Below are 24,455 nucleotides of genomic sequence, written 5' to 3' on the forward strand. Positions count from 1 at the left end.
TGGATCACGTGTAGGCATGATAACCTGGCATCATATTCGGCATTGACATTGTGGGCTGAAGGGCCTGTAGCACACTATTCTCTGTAGACACAAGGAACTGCAGATGCTGGTTTCAAAAAGAAAGATACAAAGTGCTGAAGTAACTTAGTGGGTCAGGCAGCATCTCTGGAGAACATGGATAGGTGATGTTTCAGGTTGGGATCCTTCTTCGTGTTCTTTGTTCCATGATCTATTCAGTAGACCTGGAATGAGGGATAGCCGAAATTAATCTAATTTTATTTATCTCCTCCGTTTCCTGGCTAGATAGCCATGGTGTTTGGAGAGATTGTGATTAGGCCAGGAGAGGTTGTCAGTTGTCAAGTCAAGTTTATTTGTCACATACACATACACGATGTGCAGTGAAATGAAAGTGGCAATGCCTGCGGATTGTGCACAAAAAAGAATTACAGTTACAGCATATAAATAAAGTTAATAAAGTTACTATAGTGTAGACAAAATTTAGTCTCTGGAGTTATAAAAGTTGACAGTCCTGATGGCCCATGGGAAGAAACTCCGTCTCATCCTTTCCGTTTTCACAGCGTGACAGCGGAGGCGTTTGCCTGACCGTAGCATCTGGAACAGTCCGTTACTGGGGTGGCACGGGTCCCTCATAATCTTACTTGCTCTGGATCTGCACCTCCTGATGTATAGGTGCTGCAGGGGGACGAGTGTAGCTCCCATGGTGCGTTCTGCCGAACACACTACTCTCTGCAGGGCCATCCTGTCCTGGGCAGAGCTGTTCCCAAACCAGACTGTAATGTTGCCGGACAGGATGCTCTCTACAGCCCCAGAGTAGAAGCAATGAAGGATCCTCAGAGACACTCTGAATTTCCTCAGCTGTCTAAGGTGGTAAAGGCGCTGCTTTGCCTTACCCACCAGTGCGGCAATGTGCGTTGCCCATGTCAGATCCTCTGTGATGTGGACTCCCAAGTATTTAAAACTGCTCACCCTATCCACAGTAGACCCATTTATCGCCAGTGGCGTGTACGTCCTTGGATGTTTAGCCCTTCTAAAGTCCACAATCAGCTCCTTAGTTTTAGTGACATTCAAGAGGAGGCTATTGTCCTGACACCAGAGTGCCAAATCAGCCACCTCCTCCCGGTAGGCCTTCTCATCGTTGTCGGAGATCCGGCCCACCACCACAGTGTCATCAGCAAACTTGATGATGGAGTTTGAGCTGAACCTGGCCCCACAGTCACTATTCATCTTTGCTAGAGATGCTGCCTGACATGGTGAGTTACTTCAGCACTGTCTGCTTTGTTCTTTGTTCTATATGCTATAGAATGGTAAAGCAGGAGCAAGGGGGTGAATGGCATGCCCATTTTCCAACTTATATTCTTATGAATTCTAGTTATTCTAGAGCAGAACAGTGGCACAGCTACTACAGTCACTGCCGCACCGCACCAGAGAACTGGCTTCAATCCTGTCTATGTGAAGTTCACACATTCTCCCTGTGTCCACATGGGTTTTCTCCGGGTGCACCAGTTTCCTTCCACATCCCACAGAGGTGTGAGTTTGTAGGTTAACCGCCCTCTGTAAAATTGTCCCTAGTGTGAAAGCAGTGGACGAGAAAGTGGGATAACATAGAACTAGTGTGAATGGGTGATCAATGTTCGGCATGGACTCGGTGGGCTGAAGGGCCTGTCTCCATGCTGTATCGCAAAACTTGATTTCTAGTCAGTTAACATATTCTGATTCGTCCATCCAAAGTGTGCCAGCTCTAATGATAAGAAAACCCAGCCTCCACTTCCAACATCTCACGGAGGTTTGGCATGTCCCCAACAACTCTCACCAACTTCTACAGATGTGCCGAAGAAAGCATTTATTCGGGATGCATCACAGCATGGTTTGGGAACAGCTCCATCCAAGACCGCAAGAAATTGCAGCAAATTGTGGATGCAGCCCAGACCGTCACACAAACTAACCTCCCTTCCATTAACCCCCTCTACACTTCATGCTGCCTCGGCAAGGCCACCTGCATAATCAAGGACAAATCACACCCTGACCACTCCCTCTTCTCCCCTCTCCCATCATGCAAGAGATACAGAAGTGTGAAAACGCATCCCTCTAGATTCAGGGACAGATTCTTCCCAGGCGACTGAACAATCCTATGAACAACTGGAGAGCAGTCCTGAGCTTCCATCTATCTCATTGGAGAATCTCAGACTACCTTGAATCGGACTTCACTGGACTTAACCTTGCACTAAATGTTATTCCCTTTATTGTTTAGTTTAGCTTAGTTTAGTTTAGAGATACAGCATGAAACAGGCCCTTCGGCTGACCGAGTCCGCACTCGATCACTCATACACTAGGTCTATCCTACACATTAGGGACAATTTACAGAGGTTTATTAACCAACACACCCACACATCTTTGGAAAGTGGGAGGAATCAGGATGGAACCCAGGTCTCTGGCGCTGTAAGGCAGTGGTTCTACAGGGGCTCCTCCACCATGCTGAACCTGATGTATCTGCACACTATGGATGGCTCGATTGAAGTCATGTAGTCTTTCCAATGACTGGTTAGCACGCAACAAAAGCGTTTCACTGTACCTCGGTACAAGTCGTAGGGTGATAAAGTCATACGGCGTGGAAAGAGGCCCTTCAGCCCAAATTGCCCACCTGGGCCAACATGTCCCATCTCCACTGGTCTCGCCAGCCTGCGTTTGGCCCATGTCCATCTAGTGACAATAAACTAAACTAAACGGAAAAAGGTACCAATCATCGATGAAGCGTTATTCATCAATGTTGGAAGAGTTCAGAGGAAGAGAGCGAGAGCCAAATAGGGTCGGGAGCGGGGAGATGAAGGTCCCTCGCACCGACAAATCAGGATGCACGCTCGCTCGCTCGCTCGCTTGCCGAGATCGGGACGCGCCTGAGCCCGAGTCATTGCAATCTCCTCCGGCACAGCATCCATCCTTCAGCGTTCGGCGCTCTCACCTCTCTCTCTCTCTCTCTCTCTCTGTGTGTGTGTGCACGACCTCGCCTCTCCAACCAACGGCAAGGCAGCGATGTGCTGATCGACCGAGCAATTAATACAAGAGGAGGGAAGGAAGGAAGGAAGGAAGCAACTCACTCACTCTTAGTGCAGCGTGCGGCTGGAGGTTGATGGTCGTGCTGGTGAAGCAGGCAGGGTGAAGACGATCGCACGGTGACCATGGACATGTTCATGAAAGGGCTGTCCAAAGCTAAAGACGGGGTGGTGGCAGCGGCGGAGAAAACCAAGCAAGGAGTGGCAGAGGCGGCGGGGAAGACCAAGGATGGGATGCTTTACGTGGGTAGGTTGGAAACCCAATGGCCAAATACCCAAGGTGATGTTCCCTGGAGCGGGTATGGTGGTGGAGGACAAGGAGAGTCTTTTATTTCTACCACCCACGGGGAAATGATAAGAGAGGGAGGATAGATAGTGTGGAGAAGGTGGAAGTCATTGAATAAAGAGCATCAAGTGTCTGGCGAGAATGGACAATAATGTCCGTAGTATTTAGCTGAGAGTTGGCGCTTTGTAACTGCAAGCTGTTGGGGGGTAATTGTAAGAATGCTCTCTCTCTCTCGACCTGTGGTCAAACACGATTTAGTCCCCCCCCCCCCCCCCCCCCTCACCCGTCTGGAAAGACTGCACCGGGTGGGATAAGAACTGAGATCCCAAGGTCAGGGCTCCTGGTTTAAGATCAGAGGGGGAACTCGAAGCGAGTTACAGAAATTAATAAACAGGATTTTATTTTCACCTGAAGGGATTAAAATAAAAATTTCTTTCTTGGCCGTGTACAATATTAAAAATGAAACCCCAGGTTTCAATGTTAAAGGGATTTTAACCCACGTTAGACTGTGTGGGTTGACAGAATGCCCATTACTACTCCCAGCCAGGCGCTGGTGCTTTGTGAAGGGGCTTCTGGAGGAATGTGGTAATGGCGCGTTTAACCCTTTGCTGCCCCGTGCGTGTTGTGAACGTTAGGGCTGTGGGCTGCCTTGTTGTTGACCCGAACTCGGCACGACCCCCATCCCATCCCCCTCCCCACCCCATCCCCCGACCCCGGCGGACCCTGGATCGCCGCAGTCACATCTGTCAGGGCGACCCTCACTACAAGTCCTGGTCTTAATCTGTCTCCCCCCACCACCACCCCCAGCAGTCAAGCTTGCTTGCAACGCCTTGGGAATCTGATGGGGGAAGGTGAAAGGTTGGGGGGGGGGGAGGGGGAGAGGAATCAGTTTACTGATTTGTGACATTTTTCCAAAATGCTAACAGGGCTCTTTCCTTATTTTGCTTTAAAAATGTATTTATTTTCAGGCTCCAAGACTAAAGAAGGGGTGTTTCACGGAGTGTCGTCAGGTATCACCGACTAATAGACTTATCGATGTCTGTGCTTGTCCCTTTGTGTGTGCTGGTCTCTTTCTTGGTGTCAGGGCGAACAGGATGGGGAAAGTCCGTTCAGCCCATCTAGTTTATTCCCTCAATCAATGCTCATGGTTGCATTATCCCCATCAACCTGACTTTCTTCCTCGGCACATCCATAACGCAAGATAAATCTATCTTCAAGTCATCAAGTGATGAGAGGAATAAATAGGGTAAATGCACAGAGCTTTTTACCCAGAGTAGGGGAATCAAGAACCAGAGGACATCGGTTTAATGTGAGAGGGGGGAGAGATTTAATCAAAACCTGAGGGGCAACCTTTTTTTAGCTTCCAGAGGAGGTAGTTGAGGTAGGTACTATCACAAGATTCAAAAATCATTTGGACAAGTATTTGGATAGGATAGGTTTGGAGGGATATGGGCCAAATGCAGGCAGGTGAGACTCGTGTAGTTGGGGCATGTTGGTTGGAGTGGGAATATTGGGCTGAAGGGCCTCTTTCCAAGCTGCATAATTTTATGACCCGATGACTCTACGACTATGATCCCCACACACTGTAGGACCTTGGAGAAGGTTTCCCCCGTCCCATCACTACCTGGGATCATCTTGAGAAGCCTCAATCTAACATTGTACCTTTTCCTAAAAGAGAGATTCCTATTCCCTAACTTTCCTTTCAGACCCTTTAACCATCCAACAACAATGATCCACGTCCATAGTTTACCCTGAAGGAAATATTGGTGGTGTCTATGCAAACTGCCCTTGTAAACCCATTTAAAGTGCAAGGTGAGTCAGGAAGAGTATCGATTTTATTTCCCCACAGAGTTGCATTGTGCTTTTCTTCGATATAGACTCTCATGTGGGAAAGAGCTAACAAGGTGTTCCCACAAATCATATTGGACTTTGTAGCTCTTACAGTGGGTTGCTGTTGCAGATGTGAAATAAGGTTTCAAGGGCTCATTGGCCTCCGTAACTATTAGCAGAACCACATGTGTTCATCTTTGGTTTTTCACTGGTGTTGTGATCCATAAATCAGGCTAGGGAGGATGGATGTGTTGGGCTGAATTGCCAGCTGCTTGCTGTAAGATAGAAACATAGAGAGTGATAGGAGTCAATGGTTCTCTTGTCATGTATGCATAGAGTCGTACAAGGTGAAAACAGGCCCTTCAGCCCAACTTGCCCATGCTGCCAACATGCCCCATCCACACTCGTCCCACCTGCTCGCGCTTGGTCCAAAGCCCTCTAAACTCATCCCATCAATGTACCTGTCCAAATGTCTCTTAAATGTTATGATAGTACTTTTTACAAGCATGTAAAATTATATGTAATTCATTGTAATCCAGGGCACTACCAACATTAGTGAGATTAGAAGGTGAAATGATTTGGATCAGTGCATTAAGATTGGATTTTAAAGTACACATGCACTGTCTAGGCAGCTACCCTCGCTGTGTGGAGCTCTCCATGGTACCAATGCCAAACGAGTACTGATTAAATCAAAACAATAGGTCAGTTCTTTGATATTTATGTTTCATCCGTTAATTCCCTGAGGCGATGTCTTAATGTAAATACAAATTAAGTAAAAACAGACTGAAAAGAACAAACTTCAAGGAAGAAGTCATTGCTCAAAGTAATTGATTTATTAGATTTTGACTTTTCAGGTGATGGCCTGAATCAATGGGGCAGCATCTTGCAAGTCAGAACGTGGGTTACTGTGAAAGAATAAGGTAGAGGGTCAGAATGGTGGTACATCATCTGTACTAGATGTTTGACGTGAACACAAGGATCTGCAGATGCTGGTTTATAAGAAAAGACACAAGGATCTGCAGATGCTAGTTTTATTTTTAAAAGGCACAGAGCGCTTGAGTGGGCGTCACTGACTCAGTGAGTGAGGAGTGAGTCTGCTCGGAGCTCCCAGCTCTGCTCAGCTCCACTCAGCCCCCTGATTGTTGCTGCTGGGGTAGGGGAATGGTGGAGGAGGGGGGGGGGGGGGGTGCGGACAAGACATTACTGAAATGCCTCATTCCCACTCAGCAGAAGATGTCTGCAGCAGCAAACAAATCTACCCTCACCCATCCCACCAGTCTCCCAAATGCTCAATCATTTGCCTAGGGTGTCCATAAGTCAGACATTCATAACTCAGAGAGGACCTGTACCCCGGGCTAGAAATACCGAGTACATATCCGAACCAGAGAAGCTACAGACAGGTGACATGGTAGAGTTGCTGCCTTACGCGCCAGAGACCAAGGTTCAATCCTGACTACGGGTGCTGTCCTTCCGGAGATTGTATGTTCTCCCCGTGACTGCGTGGGTTTTCTCCAGTAGCTCTGGTTTCCTCCCACACTCCAAAGATGTGCAGGTTTGTAGGTTAACTAACTTGGCAAAATTGTAAATTGTCCCGAGTGCACAGGATAATGCTGGCGTATGGGTGATCATTGGTCGACACTGACATGGTGGGCCAAAGGGTCTGTTTCCGTGCTGTATTTCTAGAGTTACCTATCCGTATTCTCCATAGATGCTGTCTGACCTGCAAAGTTACACCAGCACTTTGTGTCTTTTTTTCCCCCCTAACATTTGGCATCTGGTTTGACCAAGAATGCTCTCAAATTAGAGTGCTCTGACTTATTAGGTGTTGGGGGGGGGTGAATTGCTTCCTCACTCCCCCCCCCCCCTTACCTGCTGTGCAGAATAGTGGGCTCAATACATCTATTTAGAGCAGAAGGATCGGTGTGTCAAGCTGTATCGGAGAAATAAGAGCTAACGAGACATTGACCTGAGGCAATGGTTCTCTTCGGCTTCTGCCTGCCAGCTCTGCCCATTAATTTGGCCTCCCCACTCGCAGATCTGGAAGGTGGATGCAGTCGAGGTTATACAATATTCCCCATGTGTTTTCTTATGATCTTTCTTCAGCAGAAACGCAGAATACAGCTGATTTAATTTGAAATTAAGTCCTGAGTACAGCACTGTGCAGTGAAAGGGAGATAAGAGAAGATGTGAGCATTTAACAAGGCAAAATGATGTGACGGTGAAATGCAAAGCCTTTGCAAAAATCAAAGGAGTGTCTTTGCTCTGTTTTTCCCCCTTCATCACTGGGAATTAAAGTTATGATTTTGCTAAAGTGCCTTTGAGATAAACTGGTAAATTGTGAAGGTTTAAGGCACCACTACGTGCTGGTGCAACTTGAATTATTTTCTCTGGAGCGCTGGTGGCTGAAGTACACAAAATTATGAGATGCATAGATAGGGTAAACGGTCAGAGCCAGGGTGGAACTGTCACAGTGAAGAGGCCACAGATTTAAGGCGAGAGGGGCAGAGTTTAAAGGAGTTTTGGGGTGCAAGTTTCTTTGAGTGGTGGGTGCCTGGGACGCGCTGCCAGGGGTGGTGGTGGAAGCAGATACAATACTGGTGTTTCAGGGGATGTTAGATAGGAGCATGATAGACACACACACGCACACACACACACACACACACACACACACACACACACACATATATAATATGTGAGAAAATTGAGAGAGAATATCTACATAACATGTTCTGTATTACTGATGTGGCAATTATTTGCAAAATTGAGTTAACAACCAGGAACAGTGTGACAAAGATTGTCTTGATCTGATAACTGTCCCATTAAATTATAAAATAGAGGTAACTTCATTCACCAATTTTATTATCTGTGCTTTTGTCTCTAGTGTTAAAGCTCTCGCAAATAACCTTTCAGAGAAAGTAGAACATGAGACTCAAGTGTTTGTACATTTTTGCAGGACATGTATAAGGGCAACTTGTTCTTTTGTCAATGAGGCTGCTAATTGTGAATTTATAATAAGCTCTGGCAATAGGTCAAGAGTTAATGGCAACCAATAGATTTGATTTCTCTCAGAGGACAGGGCATAGAATTGAACGCAATTGTTTCTGAAGCAGTACAGATAAATATTTAAAGCATATATAGTTTAGTTTCGTTTATCGTCACCTGTACCGAGGTACAGTGAAAAGCTTTTTGTTGTATGCTAACCAGTCAGCAGTAAGACAATACGTGATTACAATCGAACCATCCACACTGTACAGATACATGATAAAGGGAATAATGTTTAGTGCAAATAAAGTCCAGTAATGTCCGCTCAAAGATAGGTCTGAGGGTCTCCAATATGGTAGATCGTAGCTTAGCACCGCTGTCTAGTTGTTGGTAGGATGGTTCAGTTGCCTGATAGCAGCTGGGAAGAAACTGTCCCTGAATCTGGAGGTGTATAGTTTCACACATCTATACCTCTTGCCTAATGGGAGAGGGGAGAAGAGGGAGGGTGCGACCCGTTTGTGCTACTGACATTGCCGAGGCAGTGTGAAGTATAAATGGAGTCAATATATACAGAACCAGTCTGGGGATCGTACAATTTTTCGTAAATATTCTTTTGTTTGTTTGTTGTTTCATATCTGAAACATAGAACAGACTATAGTAGCTTCAAAGTTAATACAGATCAGCAGGGATGGGGTAGCATGAAGATCAGGTTACCGAGCGAGCATCCAGTTGTTTAGAGTATTGATCCAGGGAGGGAAGTTCAAATCCCAAAGCAGCAGCTGTGGAATTTCAGCCCAATTACTTTGAATAATGGCAACCACAGATCTATTGGATTATCATAAAAGCCTTAGAGTAAACTTACTCTGCACGGCTTACATGTGACTCCAGGTTCATCAATGTCTCTTAATTCCGGGGTTGTTAGGAAAGGACAATAATTGCCAGCATTTCCAGTGAGGTTCAAAATCCCATGAACAGGTAAATATATAAAAGATAAGACATACGCCAATGCTTGTTGTTTGAATGAATTTTTCTGTTCCCAAGTCATAGGAGCAGAATTAGGCCATTTGGCCCATTGATTCTACCCTACCATTCAATCACGGCTGATCTATCTTTCCCTCGCAACCCCATTCTCCTGCCTTCTCCCCGTAACCTTTGACACCCTTACTGATCAAGAACCTGCCAATCTCTGCTTTAAAATTACCCAATGACTCGGCCTCCACAGCCGTCTGCATTCCACAGATTCACCACGATTTATTCACAAAATCCCCTACTCCCAATTCCTCCGTCTACGCCGCATCTGCGCCCGGGATGAGGTGTTTCAGACTAGGGCTTCCGAGATGTCCTCATTTTTCAGAAAACGGGGCTTCCCCTCCTCCATTATAGATGAGGCTCTCACTAGGGTCTCTTCTACATCCCGCAGCTCCGCTCTTGCTCCCCCTCCCCCCACTCGCAACAAGGACAGGATCCCCCTCGTTCTCACCTTCCACCCCACCAGCCAGCGGATCCAACATATCATCCACCAACATTTCCGTCACCTACAACAGGACCCCACCACTGGCCATATCTTCCCATCCCCTCCCCTCTCTGCGTTCCGCAGAGACCGTTCCCTCCGCAACTCCCTGGTCCACTCGTCCCTTCCTACCCAAACCACCCTAACCCCGGGCACTTTCCCTTGCAACCGCACGAGATGCAACACCTGTCCCTTTACCTCCCCCCTCAACTCCATCAAAGGACCCAAACAGTCTTTCCAGGTGAGACAGAGGTTCACCTGCACCTCCTCCAACCTCATCTATTGCATCCGCTGCTCTAGATGTCAACTTATTTATATCGGCGAAACCAAGCGCAGGCTCTGCGATCGCTTCGCTGAATACCTGCGCTCGGTCCGCATTAACGCAACTGATCTCCCGGTGGCCCAGCACTTTAACTCCCCCTCCCATTCCCAGTCTGACCTCTCTGTCATGGGCCTCCTCCAGTGCCATAGTGAGGCCCGCCGGAAATTGGAGGAGCAGCACCTCATATTTCGCCTGGGCAGTTTACGGCCCGGTGGTATGAACGTCGACTTCTCCAACTTCAGATAGCTCCTCTGTCCCTCCCTTCCCCTCCTCCTTCCCAGATCTCCCTCTATCTTCCTGTCTCCACCTATATCCTTCCTTTGTCCCACCCCCGACATCAGTCTGAGGAAGGGTCTCGACCCGAAACGTCACCCATTCCTTCTTTCCCGAGATGCTGCCTGACCTGCTGAGTTACTCCAGCATTTTGTGAATAAATCGATTTGTACCAGCATCTGCAGTTATTTTCTTATACCACAGATTCACCACCTCCTGACAAAATGAATTCCTCCTCATTTATTTTCTAAAGGTACATCTGAACATTTTATCAAACATTTTAACACAGAGAATGATGAGTGTCTCGAATGTGCTGCGGTTTCCTCCCACACTCCAAAAACCAGCAGGTTTATAGGTTAATTGGCATCTGTAAATTGCCCCTAGTGTGTCGGATAGTGCTGGTGTACGGGGTGATCCGCTGGTCAGCCGTGGACCCGGTGGGCAGAAGAGCCTGTTTCCACACTGTATCTCTGAAGTATGAGAGATACAGTGTGAAGTATCACAGGGAGAACGTACAAACTCCGTACAGACAGCACCCGTAGTCAGAATCAAACCTAGGTTTCTGGCACTGTATGGCAGAAACTCTACCGCTGCACCACCGTACCACCTGTCTTCTGGTGAGGGAGGAAATTGTGTTCAGGACATCACTCCTTGTCACCCTTTATCGAGATGCCTCTAGTTGGCTCCACGTTCTTTCAAAATAGGGCAGCCATTGAAAGGCAGCAACAGTTCAAGTTCCCAACAAGGACCCATATTTTAGCCTGACCACTGAATATTGTTTCCCACATGTTTCAATACAAAAATGATGTTTTCTTAACAACAAATGCTTACGCAGTTCTATTGTATTTAAACTATACAAATACAATTATAATGGATAAATAGCTCAATAGGAAACAAGTATTTACCTCACATATTGTCATAGAGAGATGGAGATAGCATGGAAACAGACCATTCGGCCCACCAAATCCACATCAGCCAATAGCCATTCATTTACACTGATCACATTTTTAAAATCTGCCCATATTCTCATCAACTCTCCTTACATTCTAACACTCACCTCCACAAATTTGGGGCAATTTGCAGTGGCCATTTACCCTACCAAGTGGCATTGGTGTTGGTATAAGTTTATTATCATCACTTGGACCATCTTAGTTTAGTTTAGAGATGCAGTATGTTTCCAGATCCCCCAACCTGGTGCACACACATTTTTCCCACTACCCATCACCCTGTTCCTTTCCCCACCTCCTTACATTCCATCTGCCACCTCTCCCTTCTCCGAGCACTCCATTTTCCTCTCCCTCACCCACTCTTCACACTCCCCCTGCCCCCCATCCATTCATTTCCTTTTCTCTGGCTTTACATTTCACTCCCCTTTTTCTTTATCTGATGCTGTTTTGTCTCCTTTCCACATCTATCCTTTGCCAATATCTACATCCACCTATCAGTACACCCCCCCCCCCCCCTCACCTGTATACACCTATTACTCACCAGACTTTGCCTCTCTCTTCCAGCTTGCCTCCACCTATTCCAAGAAGGGTCCCGACCCAAAATGTCATCTGTCCATTTCCCTCCACAGATGGTGCCTGGTCCACTTGAGTTCTTCCAACACTTTGTTTTATGCTTTTCAAATCATCACTTTGTGGGAATAATCCTGTTAGTCATGAGCCAATATGATATGCTTAGTTACATTGCTATCTCAATTGAGTTTGACTTGACAAGCCTAAAGCACTCCGTTCTGTGGTAGGACTTTACTCTGTATAGTTTTGACCACACGAGGAATGTTCAGACCAACATACCAGTGTAGGTAGATAAGATGCATGTGGTTGAGAATGGCCTTAAGGTTGGATTGCAAGGAAGATCAGGGGCTATGGGGAGAAGACAAAAAATGGGATTGAGAGGGAAAGATACATCAGCCATGATTGAATGGCAAAGTAGATTTGATGTGCCCAATGCCCTAATTCTGTTCCTATCGCTTATGAACATGAATTATCTTGGGACTGCAGCCCATCTTGCCTTGAAGGGGCTGATTATATATTACAACCTGAAGAGCATAGGACAGTTCACAAAGAGGGACTTTAGGACCAAAGCAACTCACCAGCAGAAGATGATATGTTGCTGAAAAGACACCAAATGCTGAAGTAACTGAGCAGGTCAGGCAGCATCTCTGGAGAACATGGATAGGGTGATGTTTCATATTGGGATCCATGTACAGACAGAATGTACGGCTGGGGAAAAAGAAAGCTGGAAGAATGGAGGGGCAGGACAAAGCATAGCAGGTCATAGGTGAACACAGGTAAGGTAGAGGTTTAGATAAGCAGATGGTTGGACAAAAGCCAGAGATGAACACACACAAAACGTGAAACAAAAGGATTATGGAGTTGCAAATTGTCAAACTAGAGGATTAATGAGGTTTGAATTGTGCAGCTAGGGGAAGGAATGGAGGGAGAGGAGAGGAGAGATTGGTAAGGCATGTTTAAAATTGGTAAGACGGTAATGTAAGAGATGGTATGTGAATGCCAGGTCAAAATTTCAGTAGCCAGCAATTGGGATGAAGTGGTAGATGTCAAAACTGAAACTTGTTCGAGAGCCCATTTTCTAATACTACAGTGGATCTATCAATTTGTGTGGATGAGCTAATCATGTTCATAAGTAATAGGAGCAGAGTTAGGCCAAGTCTATTATATCAAATCTATCTACCATTCAATTCCATTCAGAGCATAACCTACATCTTACAACTTGTAGCAATATGTGTTGGCGCCATATATGATGTGCTGAACTGCTGCACCCATCATCCAGGTTTTTAATGGTCGCATCAGCAGCCAACAATGACTAGAAATGCAGAATGGTACTGTACTGACAGAGGCCATTCAGCCCAATGTACCTGTGCTGAAATTTGAAAAGCAGTCCTTGCATTATGCAACAACATCCCAATTGATCCGATTAGAATGGTTTTCAGTGAATGAGTAAATATAGAAATAGGTATAATATATATATATATATATATATATATATATATATATATATATATATATAGGTAAATGGCTATGGCGATTATGGCTCCACCCTTCCTTGGTCATCCGTTGCCTGCTCTGATTTGTTCTGGCCTTGTCTTACCACCAGTCCTCCCCCCCCCCCCCCCCAACCTGGAGAAGAGTTCTGACCCAAACGCCACCCATCCTGCTGGAATACCCGAGTGGTTCTGACGGCATCTCTTGGAGGACGGGTCTGAAGGAGGGTCTCAATCCCAACGTCGCCTGTCCATGTCTTCCATAGATGCTGCCTGACCTGCTGAGTTACCCCAGCACCTTGTGTTTTATTCATTCCAGCATCTAGACTTCTTTGTGTCTCCAAACTAATAATAATTTTAGACACAGAGAGGTTGTGGGAAAGGGTTCATTTTCACAGTAAGAGTAGTTTTCACAGATTTCTATGAAAAAGATAACATGATTGTTCTAGTAATGATTAGAGCTGTGGGATAGATATTGATCGACTGTCTTTGAGCAGTAATACTTGGAAAATCTCTCTCCACTCTCTCTTCGCTCCCCCCTTGAAACTTGTCTATCAAACCTTTGATCATGTATCTTCATATCTGCATCACGTTGCATTTGTTAATGCACCTGTGAAGAGACTTGAGTATCTTACTGGGTTTAAAGCATTATATAAATGCAAGTTATTGTTAATACGAATATTTGTAAATTATTGCATTGTCAGAATCATAGAAATTTAAAACAGAGAAAAAGGCCATTTGGCCTAGGCATAGTTCTGCTGGCCAAAAAAACGAGTTTAGGTTAAACATATGTCCTATTCTTGGTTGGATTAAGTTCTTTAAGTGTCAATATAGCTTTTTTGTTTTACCACCACCCTTCAACCCTTCATGGCAGTGTGTTCTAGACCCTCACCTTTGTGAAGTGAATTAGTTTTATTTAAAATCCCAGCTCCCCTCTAACCCTTCCATCAATTCACGTAAATCTGCCCACCATCACTTACACCTCTATCTATTTTGGTTTGCCCTGCCTCAGTCTCTCACACACCTCAAGCACATAGTTCCTCATTCTCCTTTGTTGCAAAGAAACAAAGAACCCCCACTCCCCACCACCTCCACCATAGACACTATAATTATAGCGATAATTCTGCAGCCACAGAGCCATTGTGAAATGGAAACAGGACCTTCAATCCAATGGAGCCACACTGAACATTAAGAACCCATTTACACTAATCCAACACTACCAATTTTTCTGTTGTCCTCACATCCCCAACAAGCCCTCTAGATGCCATCACTCATAGACACACTAAGGGTTCATAATTCGTAAGTCATAGAAGCAGAAGTAGGCCATTTGGCCCATCATGTCTACTCCACCATTCAATCATGGCTGATCTACCTTGCCCTCTCAACCCCATTCTCCAGCCTTCTCCCCATAGCCTTTGACATCCTTACTGATCAAGAATCTGTCACTCCCCACCTTAAAAATACCCAATGACTTGGTCTCCACAGCCATCTGTGGCAATGAATTCCACACATTCACTATCCTCTGGCTAAAGGAAATCTCCCTCATCTCCTTTCTTTAATATACAGTGGGCACACAGAGAAAACCCACATTGTCACAGTTGGCACTGGTGGTCAGAAATGAACCCAAGTGCTGGAGCTGTGAGGCAGCGGCTCTACCAGCTGTACCATTGTGTCACCCTGACAACATTCTTGTAAAACTCCTCTGCACTCTCTCATGCTGTTGCAACACTTACTAAAAATAAACCCACTGGATAAATGGTTTTGACTAGTGCACGGAGCCATTTTTCTTTGTACAGATGACAAATCAAGTGGATAGAGTGGTAAAGAAGGCATGTTGGGGCATTGAGTATGAAAGTTGGGATGACATGTTGCAGCTGCATAAAACTGTGGTCAGGCCACATTTGGACGGTGGTGTGCAGTTCTGGTCACCCCATTACAGGAAGGATATGGAGGCTCTGGAGACGGGGCAGAAGAGGTTCACAAGGATTTTGCCTGAATTGGGGTGAATCAGCTACAAGGTGACATTGGACAAAATGAAGAAGGATCCCAACCTGAAATGTCACCAATCCATGTTCTCCAGAGACGATGCCTGACCCGCTGAGTTACTCCAGCACTTTGTGTCCTTTTTGTAAACTAGCGTCTACAATTCCTTACATCTACATGGGCAAACTTGTACTGTTTTCCCTGCATTGTTGGAGGCTGAGGGGCAACCAGATAGAAGTATATAAAATTATGAGAGATACAGACAGGATAGATAGTTAGTACCTTGTTCCCCAGGGTGGAAATGTGCATTATTAGAGGGAATAAGTTTAAGGTGAAAAGGGTACATTTTTTTACACATAGAGTGGTAGCTGCCCAGAACACACAGCTAGGGGGAGTGGTGGAAACAGATATAAAACATTTAAGAGGCGTAAAGTCACAAACATGAACAGTCAAGGAATAGAGGGATACATTCATGTGCTGGTGGATTGAATTAATTCAGATTGTCATCATGGTAAGGGTGTCAAAGATTATGGGGAGAAGGCAGGAGAACAGCACTGAGAGGGAAAGATAGATCTGCCATGATTAAATGGCGGTGTACACTCGATGGACCGAATGGCCTAATTCTGCTCCGATAACTTATGACCTTATGGTCAAACAGGCAGAGGGCCTGTTCTTGTGCTGTCCTGTTCTGTGTTCAGTGTTTGATTGGAAAGCATGCCCTATCTTGAGCTGAGAGTGTGCAGCAAGTCAGAACACCCCCTGAGTTTTCGTTTATCTCTGGTCAGTGGCTGAGAAGACCAAGGAACAGGCGTCGCTCGTTGGAGGAGCCATGGTGACAGGAATGTCCACAGTCGCTCAGAAGACTGTGGAAGGAGCTGGAAACATAGCAGCAGCCACCGGACTGGTGAAGAAGGAGCAGCTCGTGAAGCAGGTTGGCTTTTCAAAAATTCATTTCATTTCTCCTTCCCCCAGGCTCTGATATTACTATGCACAAGACACACGTTCCTCTCTGTTCTCATGGCCGTGGTGTGGGATTTGTTAAATGATTTATCCATTTCTGCATCAGATTGTGTGTGTGTGTGTGTGTGAGCGTTTGAGGTCACCAGCTTCTCAATCGAATCTTTTGGCTATGTAAGGACACGCAAGCCCAAAGGCTGCCGAGCAATATTGCTCACTGAATGCTTATATTAAAAAAACATATCTCCGACCTGGAACTCAAAGAAGCTGAAAATATTAAGCTGAAATGCGGCTGGATTTTTTGAATTTGCAAAGGCATCGAACCGTGTGAGAATTCTTCACTCCCTGGTCTGGCATCAACTAGTGTGCTGTGTTGAGCTGACAATTAATTTGGTCTAATTGGGCTCTTCAGTCCGAGGAGATTTGAAGCCTTGTAATCTCCAACCATCAGTGAGTTTTAGCGAATACGTTAACAAAAGCTGGAGAAATCAGCACATTTTAGAAGCAGGAGGAGTTGTAGCAGAAAAGAAAAGGGAAGATTTTCACAGTAAACATGGCACATAAATATGCATTCAAGAGAGAGCTAGATAGAGCTCTTAAGGATAGCGGAGTCAGGGGGTATGGGGAGAAGGCAGGAACGGGGTACTGATTGAGAATGATCAGCCATGATCACATTGAATGGTGGTGCTGGCTCGAAGGGCCAAATGGCCTCCTCCTGCACCTATTGTCTATTGTCTAAAAGCAGTCCAGCACAGGACCACACCGTTACGCCACCATAAGGGTGGCACAGCGGCGCGGTGGTAAACTTGCTGCCTTAAAGCACTAAAGACCAAGGTTCGATCCAGACCATGGGTGCTGTCTGTATGGAGTTTGTACGTTCTCCCCGTGACCCACGTTTGTTTTCTCCAGACGGTCTGGTTTCCTCCCACACTCCAAAGACGTGCAGATTTGTAGGTCAATTGGCTTCTGTAAATTGTAAATTGTCCCGAGGGTGTAGGATTGTGCTAGTGTGCAGGGTGATTGCTGGCCGGCATGGACCTGTTGGGCCGAAGGGCCTGTTTCCATGCTGTATCTCTAAAGTTTAAAGGAATAGGTCCTTCAGCCCACATTATCTGTGCTGAACATGATGCCACTATAAACTAATCTCATCTGCTTGCACATGATCCACATCCATCCAAACCTATGTAATGAATGAATTAATAAGTTTATTGGCCAAGTATGTGCACATACAAGGAATGTGCCTTGGTGCTCCGCTCGCAAGTAACAGCACGAACATACAGTAAACAATTAAGAATAAAGCATAAAATATTAAAACATCGAGAATACGCATTACGGTTTAAACATATGAGTAAAATAAACCAAAGCAAAAAGAGACTACAGACTTTTGGTTATTGAGTACCTATCAAAAAGTCTCTTAAATGTCACTATCATATCTACCTCCACCATCCCCTCCCCCCTCACCCCACCCCTCCCCTCCCTGCTCCCTCCTCCTCCCCTCCCTCCTCCACTCCCCCATCCCTATCCCCCCTCCCTGCTCCCCTCCCCCCCTCCCCTCCCCCCCACTTCAACCCCCCTTATCCTTCCCCTCCCCTCTCCCTCCCTCCTCCCCTCCCCCCCCTCTCCCCTCCCTCCCTCCCTCCCCCCCCCCCTCTCCCCTCCCTCGGAGATAGATTTAAACTTTAAAATGTGAATACCGTTAAAAATATAACAGCGATTTCAATGAAACTTCTTCCATTAGCACCAAAGGGACGACGGTGAGTAAGGTGGGCCTAAAATTGTCATGCTACCGAGTACCATTTTGGCTGTAGTTCAGGAACAAACAAACAAACAGACGAGAGTTTGAGTATATAGATTATTATGGGGAACAAAGAAATGGCAGACGAGTTAAACCGTTACTTTGGATCTGTCTTCACTGAGGAAGATACACACAATCTCCCAAATGTTCTAGGGGCTGGAGAACCTAGGGTGATGGAGGAACTGAAGGAAATCCACATTAGGCAGGAAATGGTTTTGGGTAGACTGATGGGACTGAAGGCTGATAAATCCCCAGGGCCTGATGGTCTGCATCCCAGAGTACTTAAGGAGGTGGCTCTAGAAATAGTGGAAGCATTGGAGATCATTTTTCAATGTTCTATAGATTCAGGATCAGTTCCTGTGGATTGGAGGATAGCAAATGTTATCCCACTTTTTAAGAAAGGAGGGAGAGAGAAAACGGGTAATTATAGACCAGTTAGTCTGACATCAGTGGTGGGGAAGATGCTGGAGTCAATTATAAAAGACGAAATTGCTGAGCATTTGGATAGCAGTAATGGGATCATTCCGAGTCAGCATGGATTTACGAAGGGGAAATCATGCTTGACAAATCTACTGGAATTTTTTGAGGATGTAACTAGGAAAATTGACAAGGGAGAGTCAGTGGATGTGGTGTACCTCGACTTTCAGAAAGCCTTCGACAAGGTCCCACATAGGAGATTAGTGGGCAAAATGAGGGCACATGGTATTGGGGGTAGGGTACTGACATGGATAGAAAATTGGTTGACAGACAGAAAGCAAAGAGTGGGGATAAATGGGTCCCTTTCGGAATGGCAGGCAGTGACCAGTGGGGTACCGCAAGGTTCGGTGCTGGGACCCCAGCTATTTACGATATACATTAATGACTTAGACGAAGGGATTAAAAGTACCATTAGCAAATTTGCAGATGATACTAAGTTGGGGGGTAGTGTGAATTGTGAGGAAGATGCAATAAGGCTGCAGGGTGACTTGGACAGGTTGTGTGAGTGGGCGGATACATGGCAGATGCAGTTTAATGTAGATAAGTGTGAGGTTATTCACTTTGGAAGTAAGAATAGAAAGGCAGATTATTATCTGAATGGTGTCAAGTTAGGAGGAGGGGGAGTTCAACGAGATCTGGGTGTCCTAGTGCATCAGTCAATGAAAGGAAGCATGCAGGTACAGCAGGCAGTGAAGAAAGCCAATGGAATGTTGGCCTTCGTAACAAGAGGAGTTGAGTATAGGAGCAAAGAGGTCCTTCTACAGTTGTACCGGGCCCTGGTGAGACCGCACCTGGAGTACTGTGTGCAGTTTTGGTCTCCAAATTTGAGGAAGGATATTCTTGCTATGGAGGGCGTGCAGCGTAGGTTCACTAGGTTAATTCCCGGAATGGCGGGACTGTCGTATGTTGAAAGGCTGGAGCGATTGGGCTTGTATACACTAGAATTTAGAAGGATGAGGGGGGATCTTATTGAAACATATAAGATAATTAGGGGATTGGACACATTAGAGGCAGATAACATGTTCCCAATGTTGGGGGAGTCCAGAACAAGGGGCCACAGTTTAAGAATAAGGGGTAGGCCATTTAGAACGGAGATGAGGAAGAACTTTTTCAGTCAGAGGGTGGTGAAGGTGTGGAATTCTCTGCCTCAGAAGGCAGTGGAGGCCAGTTCGTTGGATGCTTTCAAGAGAGAGCTGGATAGAGCTCTTAAGGGTAGCGGAGTGAGGGGGTATGGGGAGAAGGCAGGAACGGGGTACTGATTGAGAGTGATCAGCCATGATCGCATTGAATGGCGGTGCTGGCGCGAAGGGCTGAATGGCCTACTCCTGCACCTATTATCTATTGTCTATTGTCTATTGTCACACGGAACAATGAAATTCTTACCTGCAGCAGCACAACAGAATATGTAAACATAGTATTTTGTAAATAATCTCACAAACGAGAAACACATTTCCAGTGCATACACAAACATATCTATCTATATGCTAATACTTTTGTTTGTTTGTTCCTGAACTACAGCCAATACATGATTTCAGTCGAACCATCTACAGTGTACAGATACATGATTGGGCAGATGGACAGTCCAATTATTAAGGGATTGGACAGGCTAGATGCAGGAAACATGCAGGACATTGGGGGAGTCCAGAGCCAGGGGTTACGGTTTAAGAATAAGGGGTAGGTCATTTAGGAGTAGATGAAGAAAAACATTTTCACCCAGAGAGTAGTAAATCTGTAGAATTCTCTGCCATAGAAGGCAGTGGAGGCCAGTTATGTCTATGTCTCTATGATAAAGGCAATAACATTTAGTGCAAGATAAAGTCCAGTGAAGTCCAATCAAATATAGTGCAAGGATCTTCAATGAGGTAGATAGTAGCTCAGGGCCGCTCTCTATAGTTGTTGGTAGGATGGTTCAGTTACCCGATAACAATGAAATGCAGCTTGGCTCTGTCACATCTGGTTTCCCTATCCACTAATTCTCAGTCTGAAGAAGGGTCTCGACCTGAAACATCACCTATTCCTTTTCTCCAGAGATGCTGCCTGACCTGCTGAGTTACTCCAGCATTTTGAGTCTATCTTCGGTAGCTCTGTCAAAACCTTGCTTATGGTTGGCATTGTACCAATCCTGGCAGATGGCATTCAGCCCCACTGTTCTCTACAGGGCCTGCAGTGCGGTGGGACGAGGTGCCACTCTGTCAGATGCAGGGCAAGTTAAATCTGTCTGCTAGTGCCCTGACAAAATGTACAGGAAGGAACTGCAGATGCTGGTTTACTCAAGAGATGGACACAAAATGCTGGAGTAACTCAGTGGCTCAGGCGGCATCTCTGGAGAAAAGGAATTTCTCCAGCATTTTGTGTTTATCTACTGGTGCGCTGATTTGAATAGAGAGCTCCAGTTTACAGACCAAGGACAGTCACCTACTTGGCAGTCATTGATTTCACATTCACTGCTGACCCATGTAAAGCCCTGACACAAACCACTAACTACTAGGGTGGCACGGTGGCGTAACGGTAGAGTTGCTGCCTTACAGCACCAGGGACCCAGGTTTAATCCTCATTACGGGTGCGTTCTGCACGGAGTTTGTACGTTCTCCCCGTGTCCTGTGTGGGTTTTCTCTGAGATCTTTGGTTTCCTCCCACACTCCAAAGATGGACATGTTTGTAGGTTAATTGACTTGGTATGAATGTAAAATTGTCCCTTGTGTGTGTAGGATAGTGTGCTGGGATCGCTGGTCAGTGCGGACTCTTGGCCGATGGGCCCTCTGAACCAAACTAAACTAAAACCTCCTCCTACCTCATCTACTGTATCCGCTGTTCTAGGTGTCAACTTCTCTACATCGGCGAGACCAAGCGCAGGCTCGGCGATCATTTTGCTGAACACCTCCGCTCAGTCCATCTTAACCTACCTGATCTCCTAGTGGCTCTGCACTTCAAATATCCCTCCCATTCCCAATCTGACCTTTCTGCCCTGGGCCTCCTCCATTGTCAGAGTGAGGCCCAGTGCAAATTGGAGGAATAGCACCTCATATTTTGCTTGGGTAGTTTACACCCCAGCGGTATGAACATTGACTTCTCTAACTTCAGATGGCCCTTGCTTTCCCTCTCTCCATCCCCTCTCCTTTCCCTGTTCTCCCACTAGTCTTACTGTCTCTGACTACATTCTATCTTTGTCCCGCCCTGACATTAGTCTGAAGAAGGGTCTCAACCCAAAACGTCACCCATTCCTTCGCCCCAGAGATGCTGCCTGACCCGCTGAGTTACTCCAGCATTTTGTGTCTACCTTAAACTAAAAGCTCATCATGCCACAGAACATAGAATAGTACAGCACAAGGCCAGACCCTTCGGCCCACAATGTTTGTGCTAAACATGATGCCAAGATAAACAAATTTCATCTACCTCCAAATGATCCATATCCCTCCATTCCTGCGTATCCATGTGCCTCTTAAACGCCACTATTATATCTGCCTCTACCACCACCCCTGGCAGTGCGTACCAGACACCCACCACCATCTGTGTTAAAAATATTGGGTCAGGCAGCATCTCTGGAGAACATGGATAGCTGACATTTTGTGTCGAGACTCTTCTTCTGATAATGCTCCACATCTGTTTTGGGAAGCTCTCCAATGCAATGTCATTCTTTTCCTGGAGTGGAGATGAACGGCCATCTCACGGTGTGCAATGCCTCCATCATCTGTTTGCTGTGCATGTATCCACATTTGAGCTCCCATTGCAATGCTAACTAGGACCAAGTCATGGTCCTAATCTGAGGATAAAGCTGATTTATCAAAACTGGATGCTGCTATCACTGGGTTAGAGGTTTGCCCTTGCCACAGATGGCACGAAACTCTGCATTTCGATACCTGCTGTGAGGTTCTAACGGTGGTAGGTTTTCTAACGTCTGCACATATGGTCTGCTGCCTGCTCTGCTCTTGGTTTACCTTCTCAACCGTAAGTACTGTAATCGAGGCACTGAAAAGCAAACATACCTTAAAACATAGAGATAATACTCCACCGCCTTTCCAGCACGCTGAATAGTGAAGATTAAAGTATTGGAAATAGGGAAGAAATTTAGACTTCAGACTTCAGAGGTACAGCGTGGAAGCAGGTCCTTCGGCCCACCGTGTCCATGCCGATCAGCGATCACCCCGTACACTAGCACTATCCTACACCCTCGGGACTATTTACAATTTACAGAAGCTAATTAACTTACAAACCTGAGATGGACATAATGTGCTGGAGTAACTCAGTGGGTCAGGAAGCATCTCTGGAGAAAACGGATGGGTGACTTTTCTGGTCGGGACCCTTCTTCAAGCTATAAACCAACATCTGCAGTTCCTTTCTACGCAAGCTACAAACCTGCATGTCTTTGGAGTGTGGGAGGAAACCGGAACACCCGGAGTAAACCAACACGGTCACAGGGAGAACGTACAAACTCCATACAGACCTGCACCTGCAGTCAGGATTGAATCCGGGTCGTGGTGCTGTAAGCTCTACCGCTGCGCCACTGTGCTGACCAAACAGCAAATTGCTTTTCTAAATATGCTGTCGGCGTTTGTACAATAAAAGCCTTTTGGATTTGAAGGGTTCCTGCAGTCACAGGCTTTAAAATAGTAGGAAGATATTTACACCATATCCTGCAGAGTTCAGCTTGGTATCCAGTTTAAATATGATTCCATGAAATCAGTGCATGAAGTGAGCATAAACCCTCCTGGATGTATGCGGAAACCAGAACCTGGGAGAAAATTGGCACGAGATTTGTTGTTTCGCTGGGCAATTCTCCACGGTGTCCTGGCCAATATTCTTCATATTGTTCTGAGATTTAGGCAGATAAAAAACATTTCTAATTCAGTCTTGGCACGCTGGCATCTTCTCTGCCAATATTTATTCAGTGAGCATCACGTAGACTACTCATGATCAACTTGCTTCTTGTTGGATCTTGTTAGGATGCAATTTGCAGGCAATGTTTATTGGAGTTTTGCTATAATGTGTGTTTTCATATCACAAATTAGATATAATTCAATTGATGAATTAGGAAATGTTATTTGTCTTACTCATTAAGGGTGGCACAGTGGAGCCTTGTGTTAAGGGTGGCGCAGCGGTAGAGTTGCTGCCTTACACGGCAGAGACCCGGGTTCGATCCTGACACGTGCTGTCTGTATGGAGTTTGTACAATCCCCCTGTGACTGCGTGGGTTTTCTCCGGGTGCTCCGGTTTCCTCCCACATTCCAAAGACGCACAGGTTTGTAGGTTAATTGGCATAAGTAAAAACTGTAAACTAATCAGACACCATTATCCCTTAAGAACGCAGCCCATCAATTTCACCACAGGTGGTCATTGAAATTAAGAATAATCGCTTCTATAGGTACTTTATTAAACAATGTAACATACAGTATTTAGTATTTTTATGTTGAAGTATCAAAAATAAACTTATTGCCATTAAAATTACCTTTATTTTAAAAAACCCTCCAAAGGAAAAAGACGTTGTTATTATGAGTCTGAAACTCTCTAAACCCTGACCCCCTTTTTCTCATTGACACAAGTGTCATCATAATGTGGGGCACAGTGCTAGTGGCACAGCGTTAGAGTTGCTGCCTTACAGCACCTGAGACCCGGGTTCAGTCTGGACTAGGGGGCTGTCTGTATGGAGTTTATACATTCTCTCTGTGACATCACCCAGGTTTTCCCCGGGTGCTCTGGTTTCCAAATACATGCTGGTCAGTAGGTTAATTGGCTTCTGTAAATTGTGCCTAGTGTGTCGGATAGTGCTAGCGTAAGGATGATCGTTGGTCGGTGTGGACTAGGTGGGTTGAAGGCTTATTTCCACGTTGTATCTCTAAACCGTGGCGGCACGGTGGCGCAGCGGTAGAGTTGCTGCCTTACAGCAAATGCAGCGCCGGAGACTCGGGTTCGATCCTGAGTACGGGCGCCGTCTGTACGGAGTTTGTACGTTCTCCCCGTGACCTGCGTG

General features: G+C 45.9%; 1 protein-coding gene across 2 annotated transcripts in view; it reads left to right on the forward strand.

The window, feature by feature from the left end:
• Nucleotides 1–2,885: 2,885 nt before the first annotated feature.
• Nucleotides 2,886–24,455, forward strand: part of LOC144595709 (alpha-synuclein-like) — a 63,484-nt gene continuing 41,914 nt past the window's right edge. The window contains exons 1-3 of one of the 2 annotated variants that reach the window (XM_078403256.1): nt 2,894–3,315; nt 4,323–4,364; nt 16,047–16,192. In XM_078403256.1, coding sequence (XP_078259382.1) covers nt 3,195–3,315; nt 4,323–4,364; nt 16,047–16,192 — 309 coding nt within the window. In that variant the 5' untranslated portion in view covers nt 2,894–3,194. Of the gene's footprint in view, nt 3,316–4,322; nt 4,365–16,046; nt 16,193–24,455 lie in introns of both variants that reach the window. The other variant, XM_078403266.1, reaches the window with a different exon arrangement.

This window comes from Rhinoraja longicauda, chromosome 1, assembly GCF_053455715.1.
Source record: "Rhinoraja longicauda isolate Sanriku21f chromosome 1, sRhiLon1.1, whole genome shotgun sequence".
Taxonomy (NCBI): Eukaryota; Metazoa; Chordata; class Chondrichthyes; order Rajiformes; family Arhynchobatidae; genus Rhinoraja; species Rhinoraja longicauda.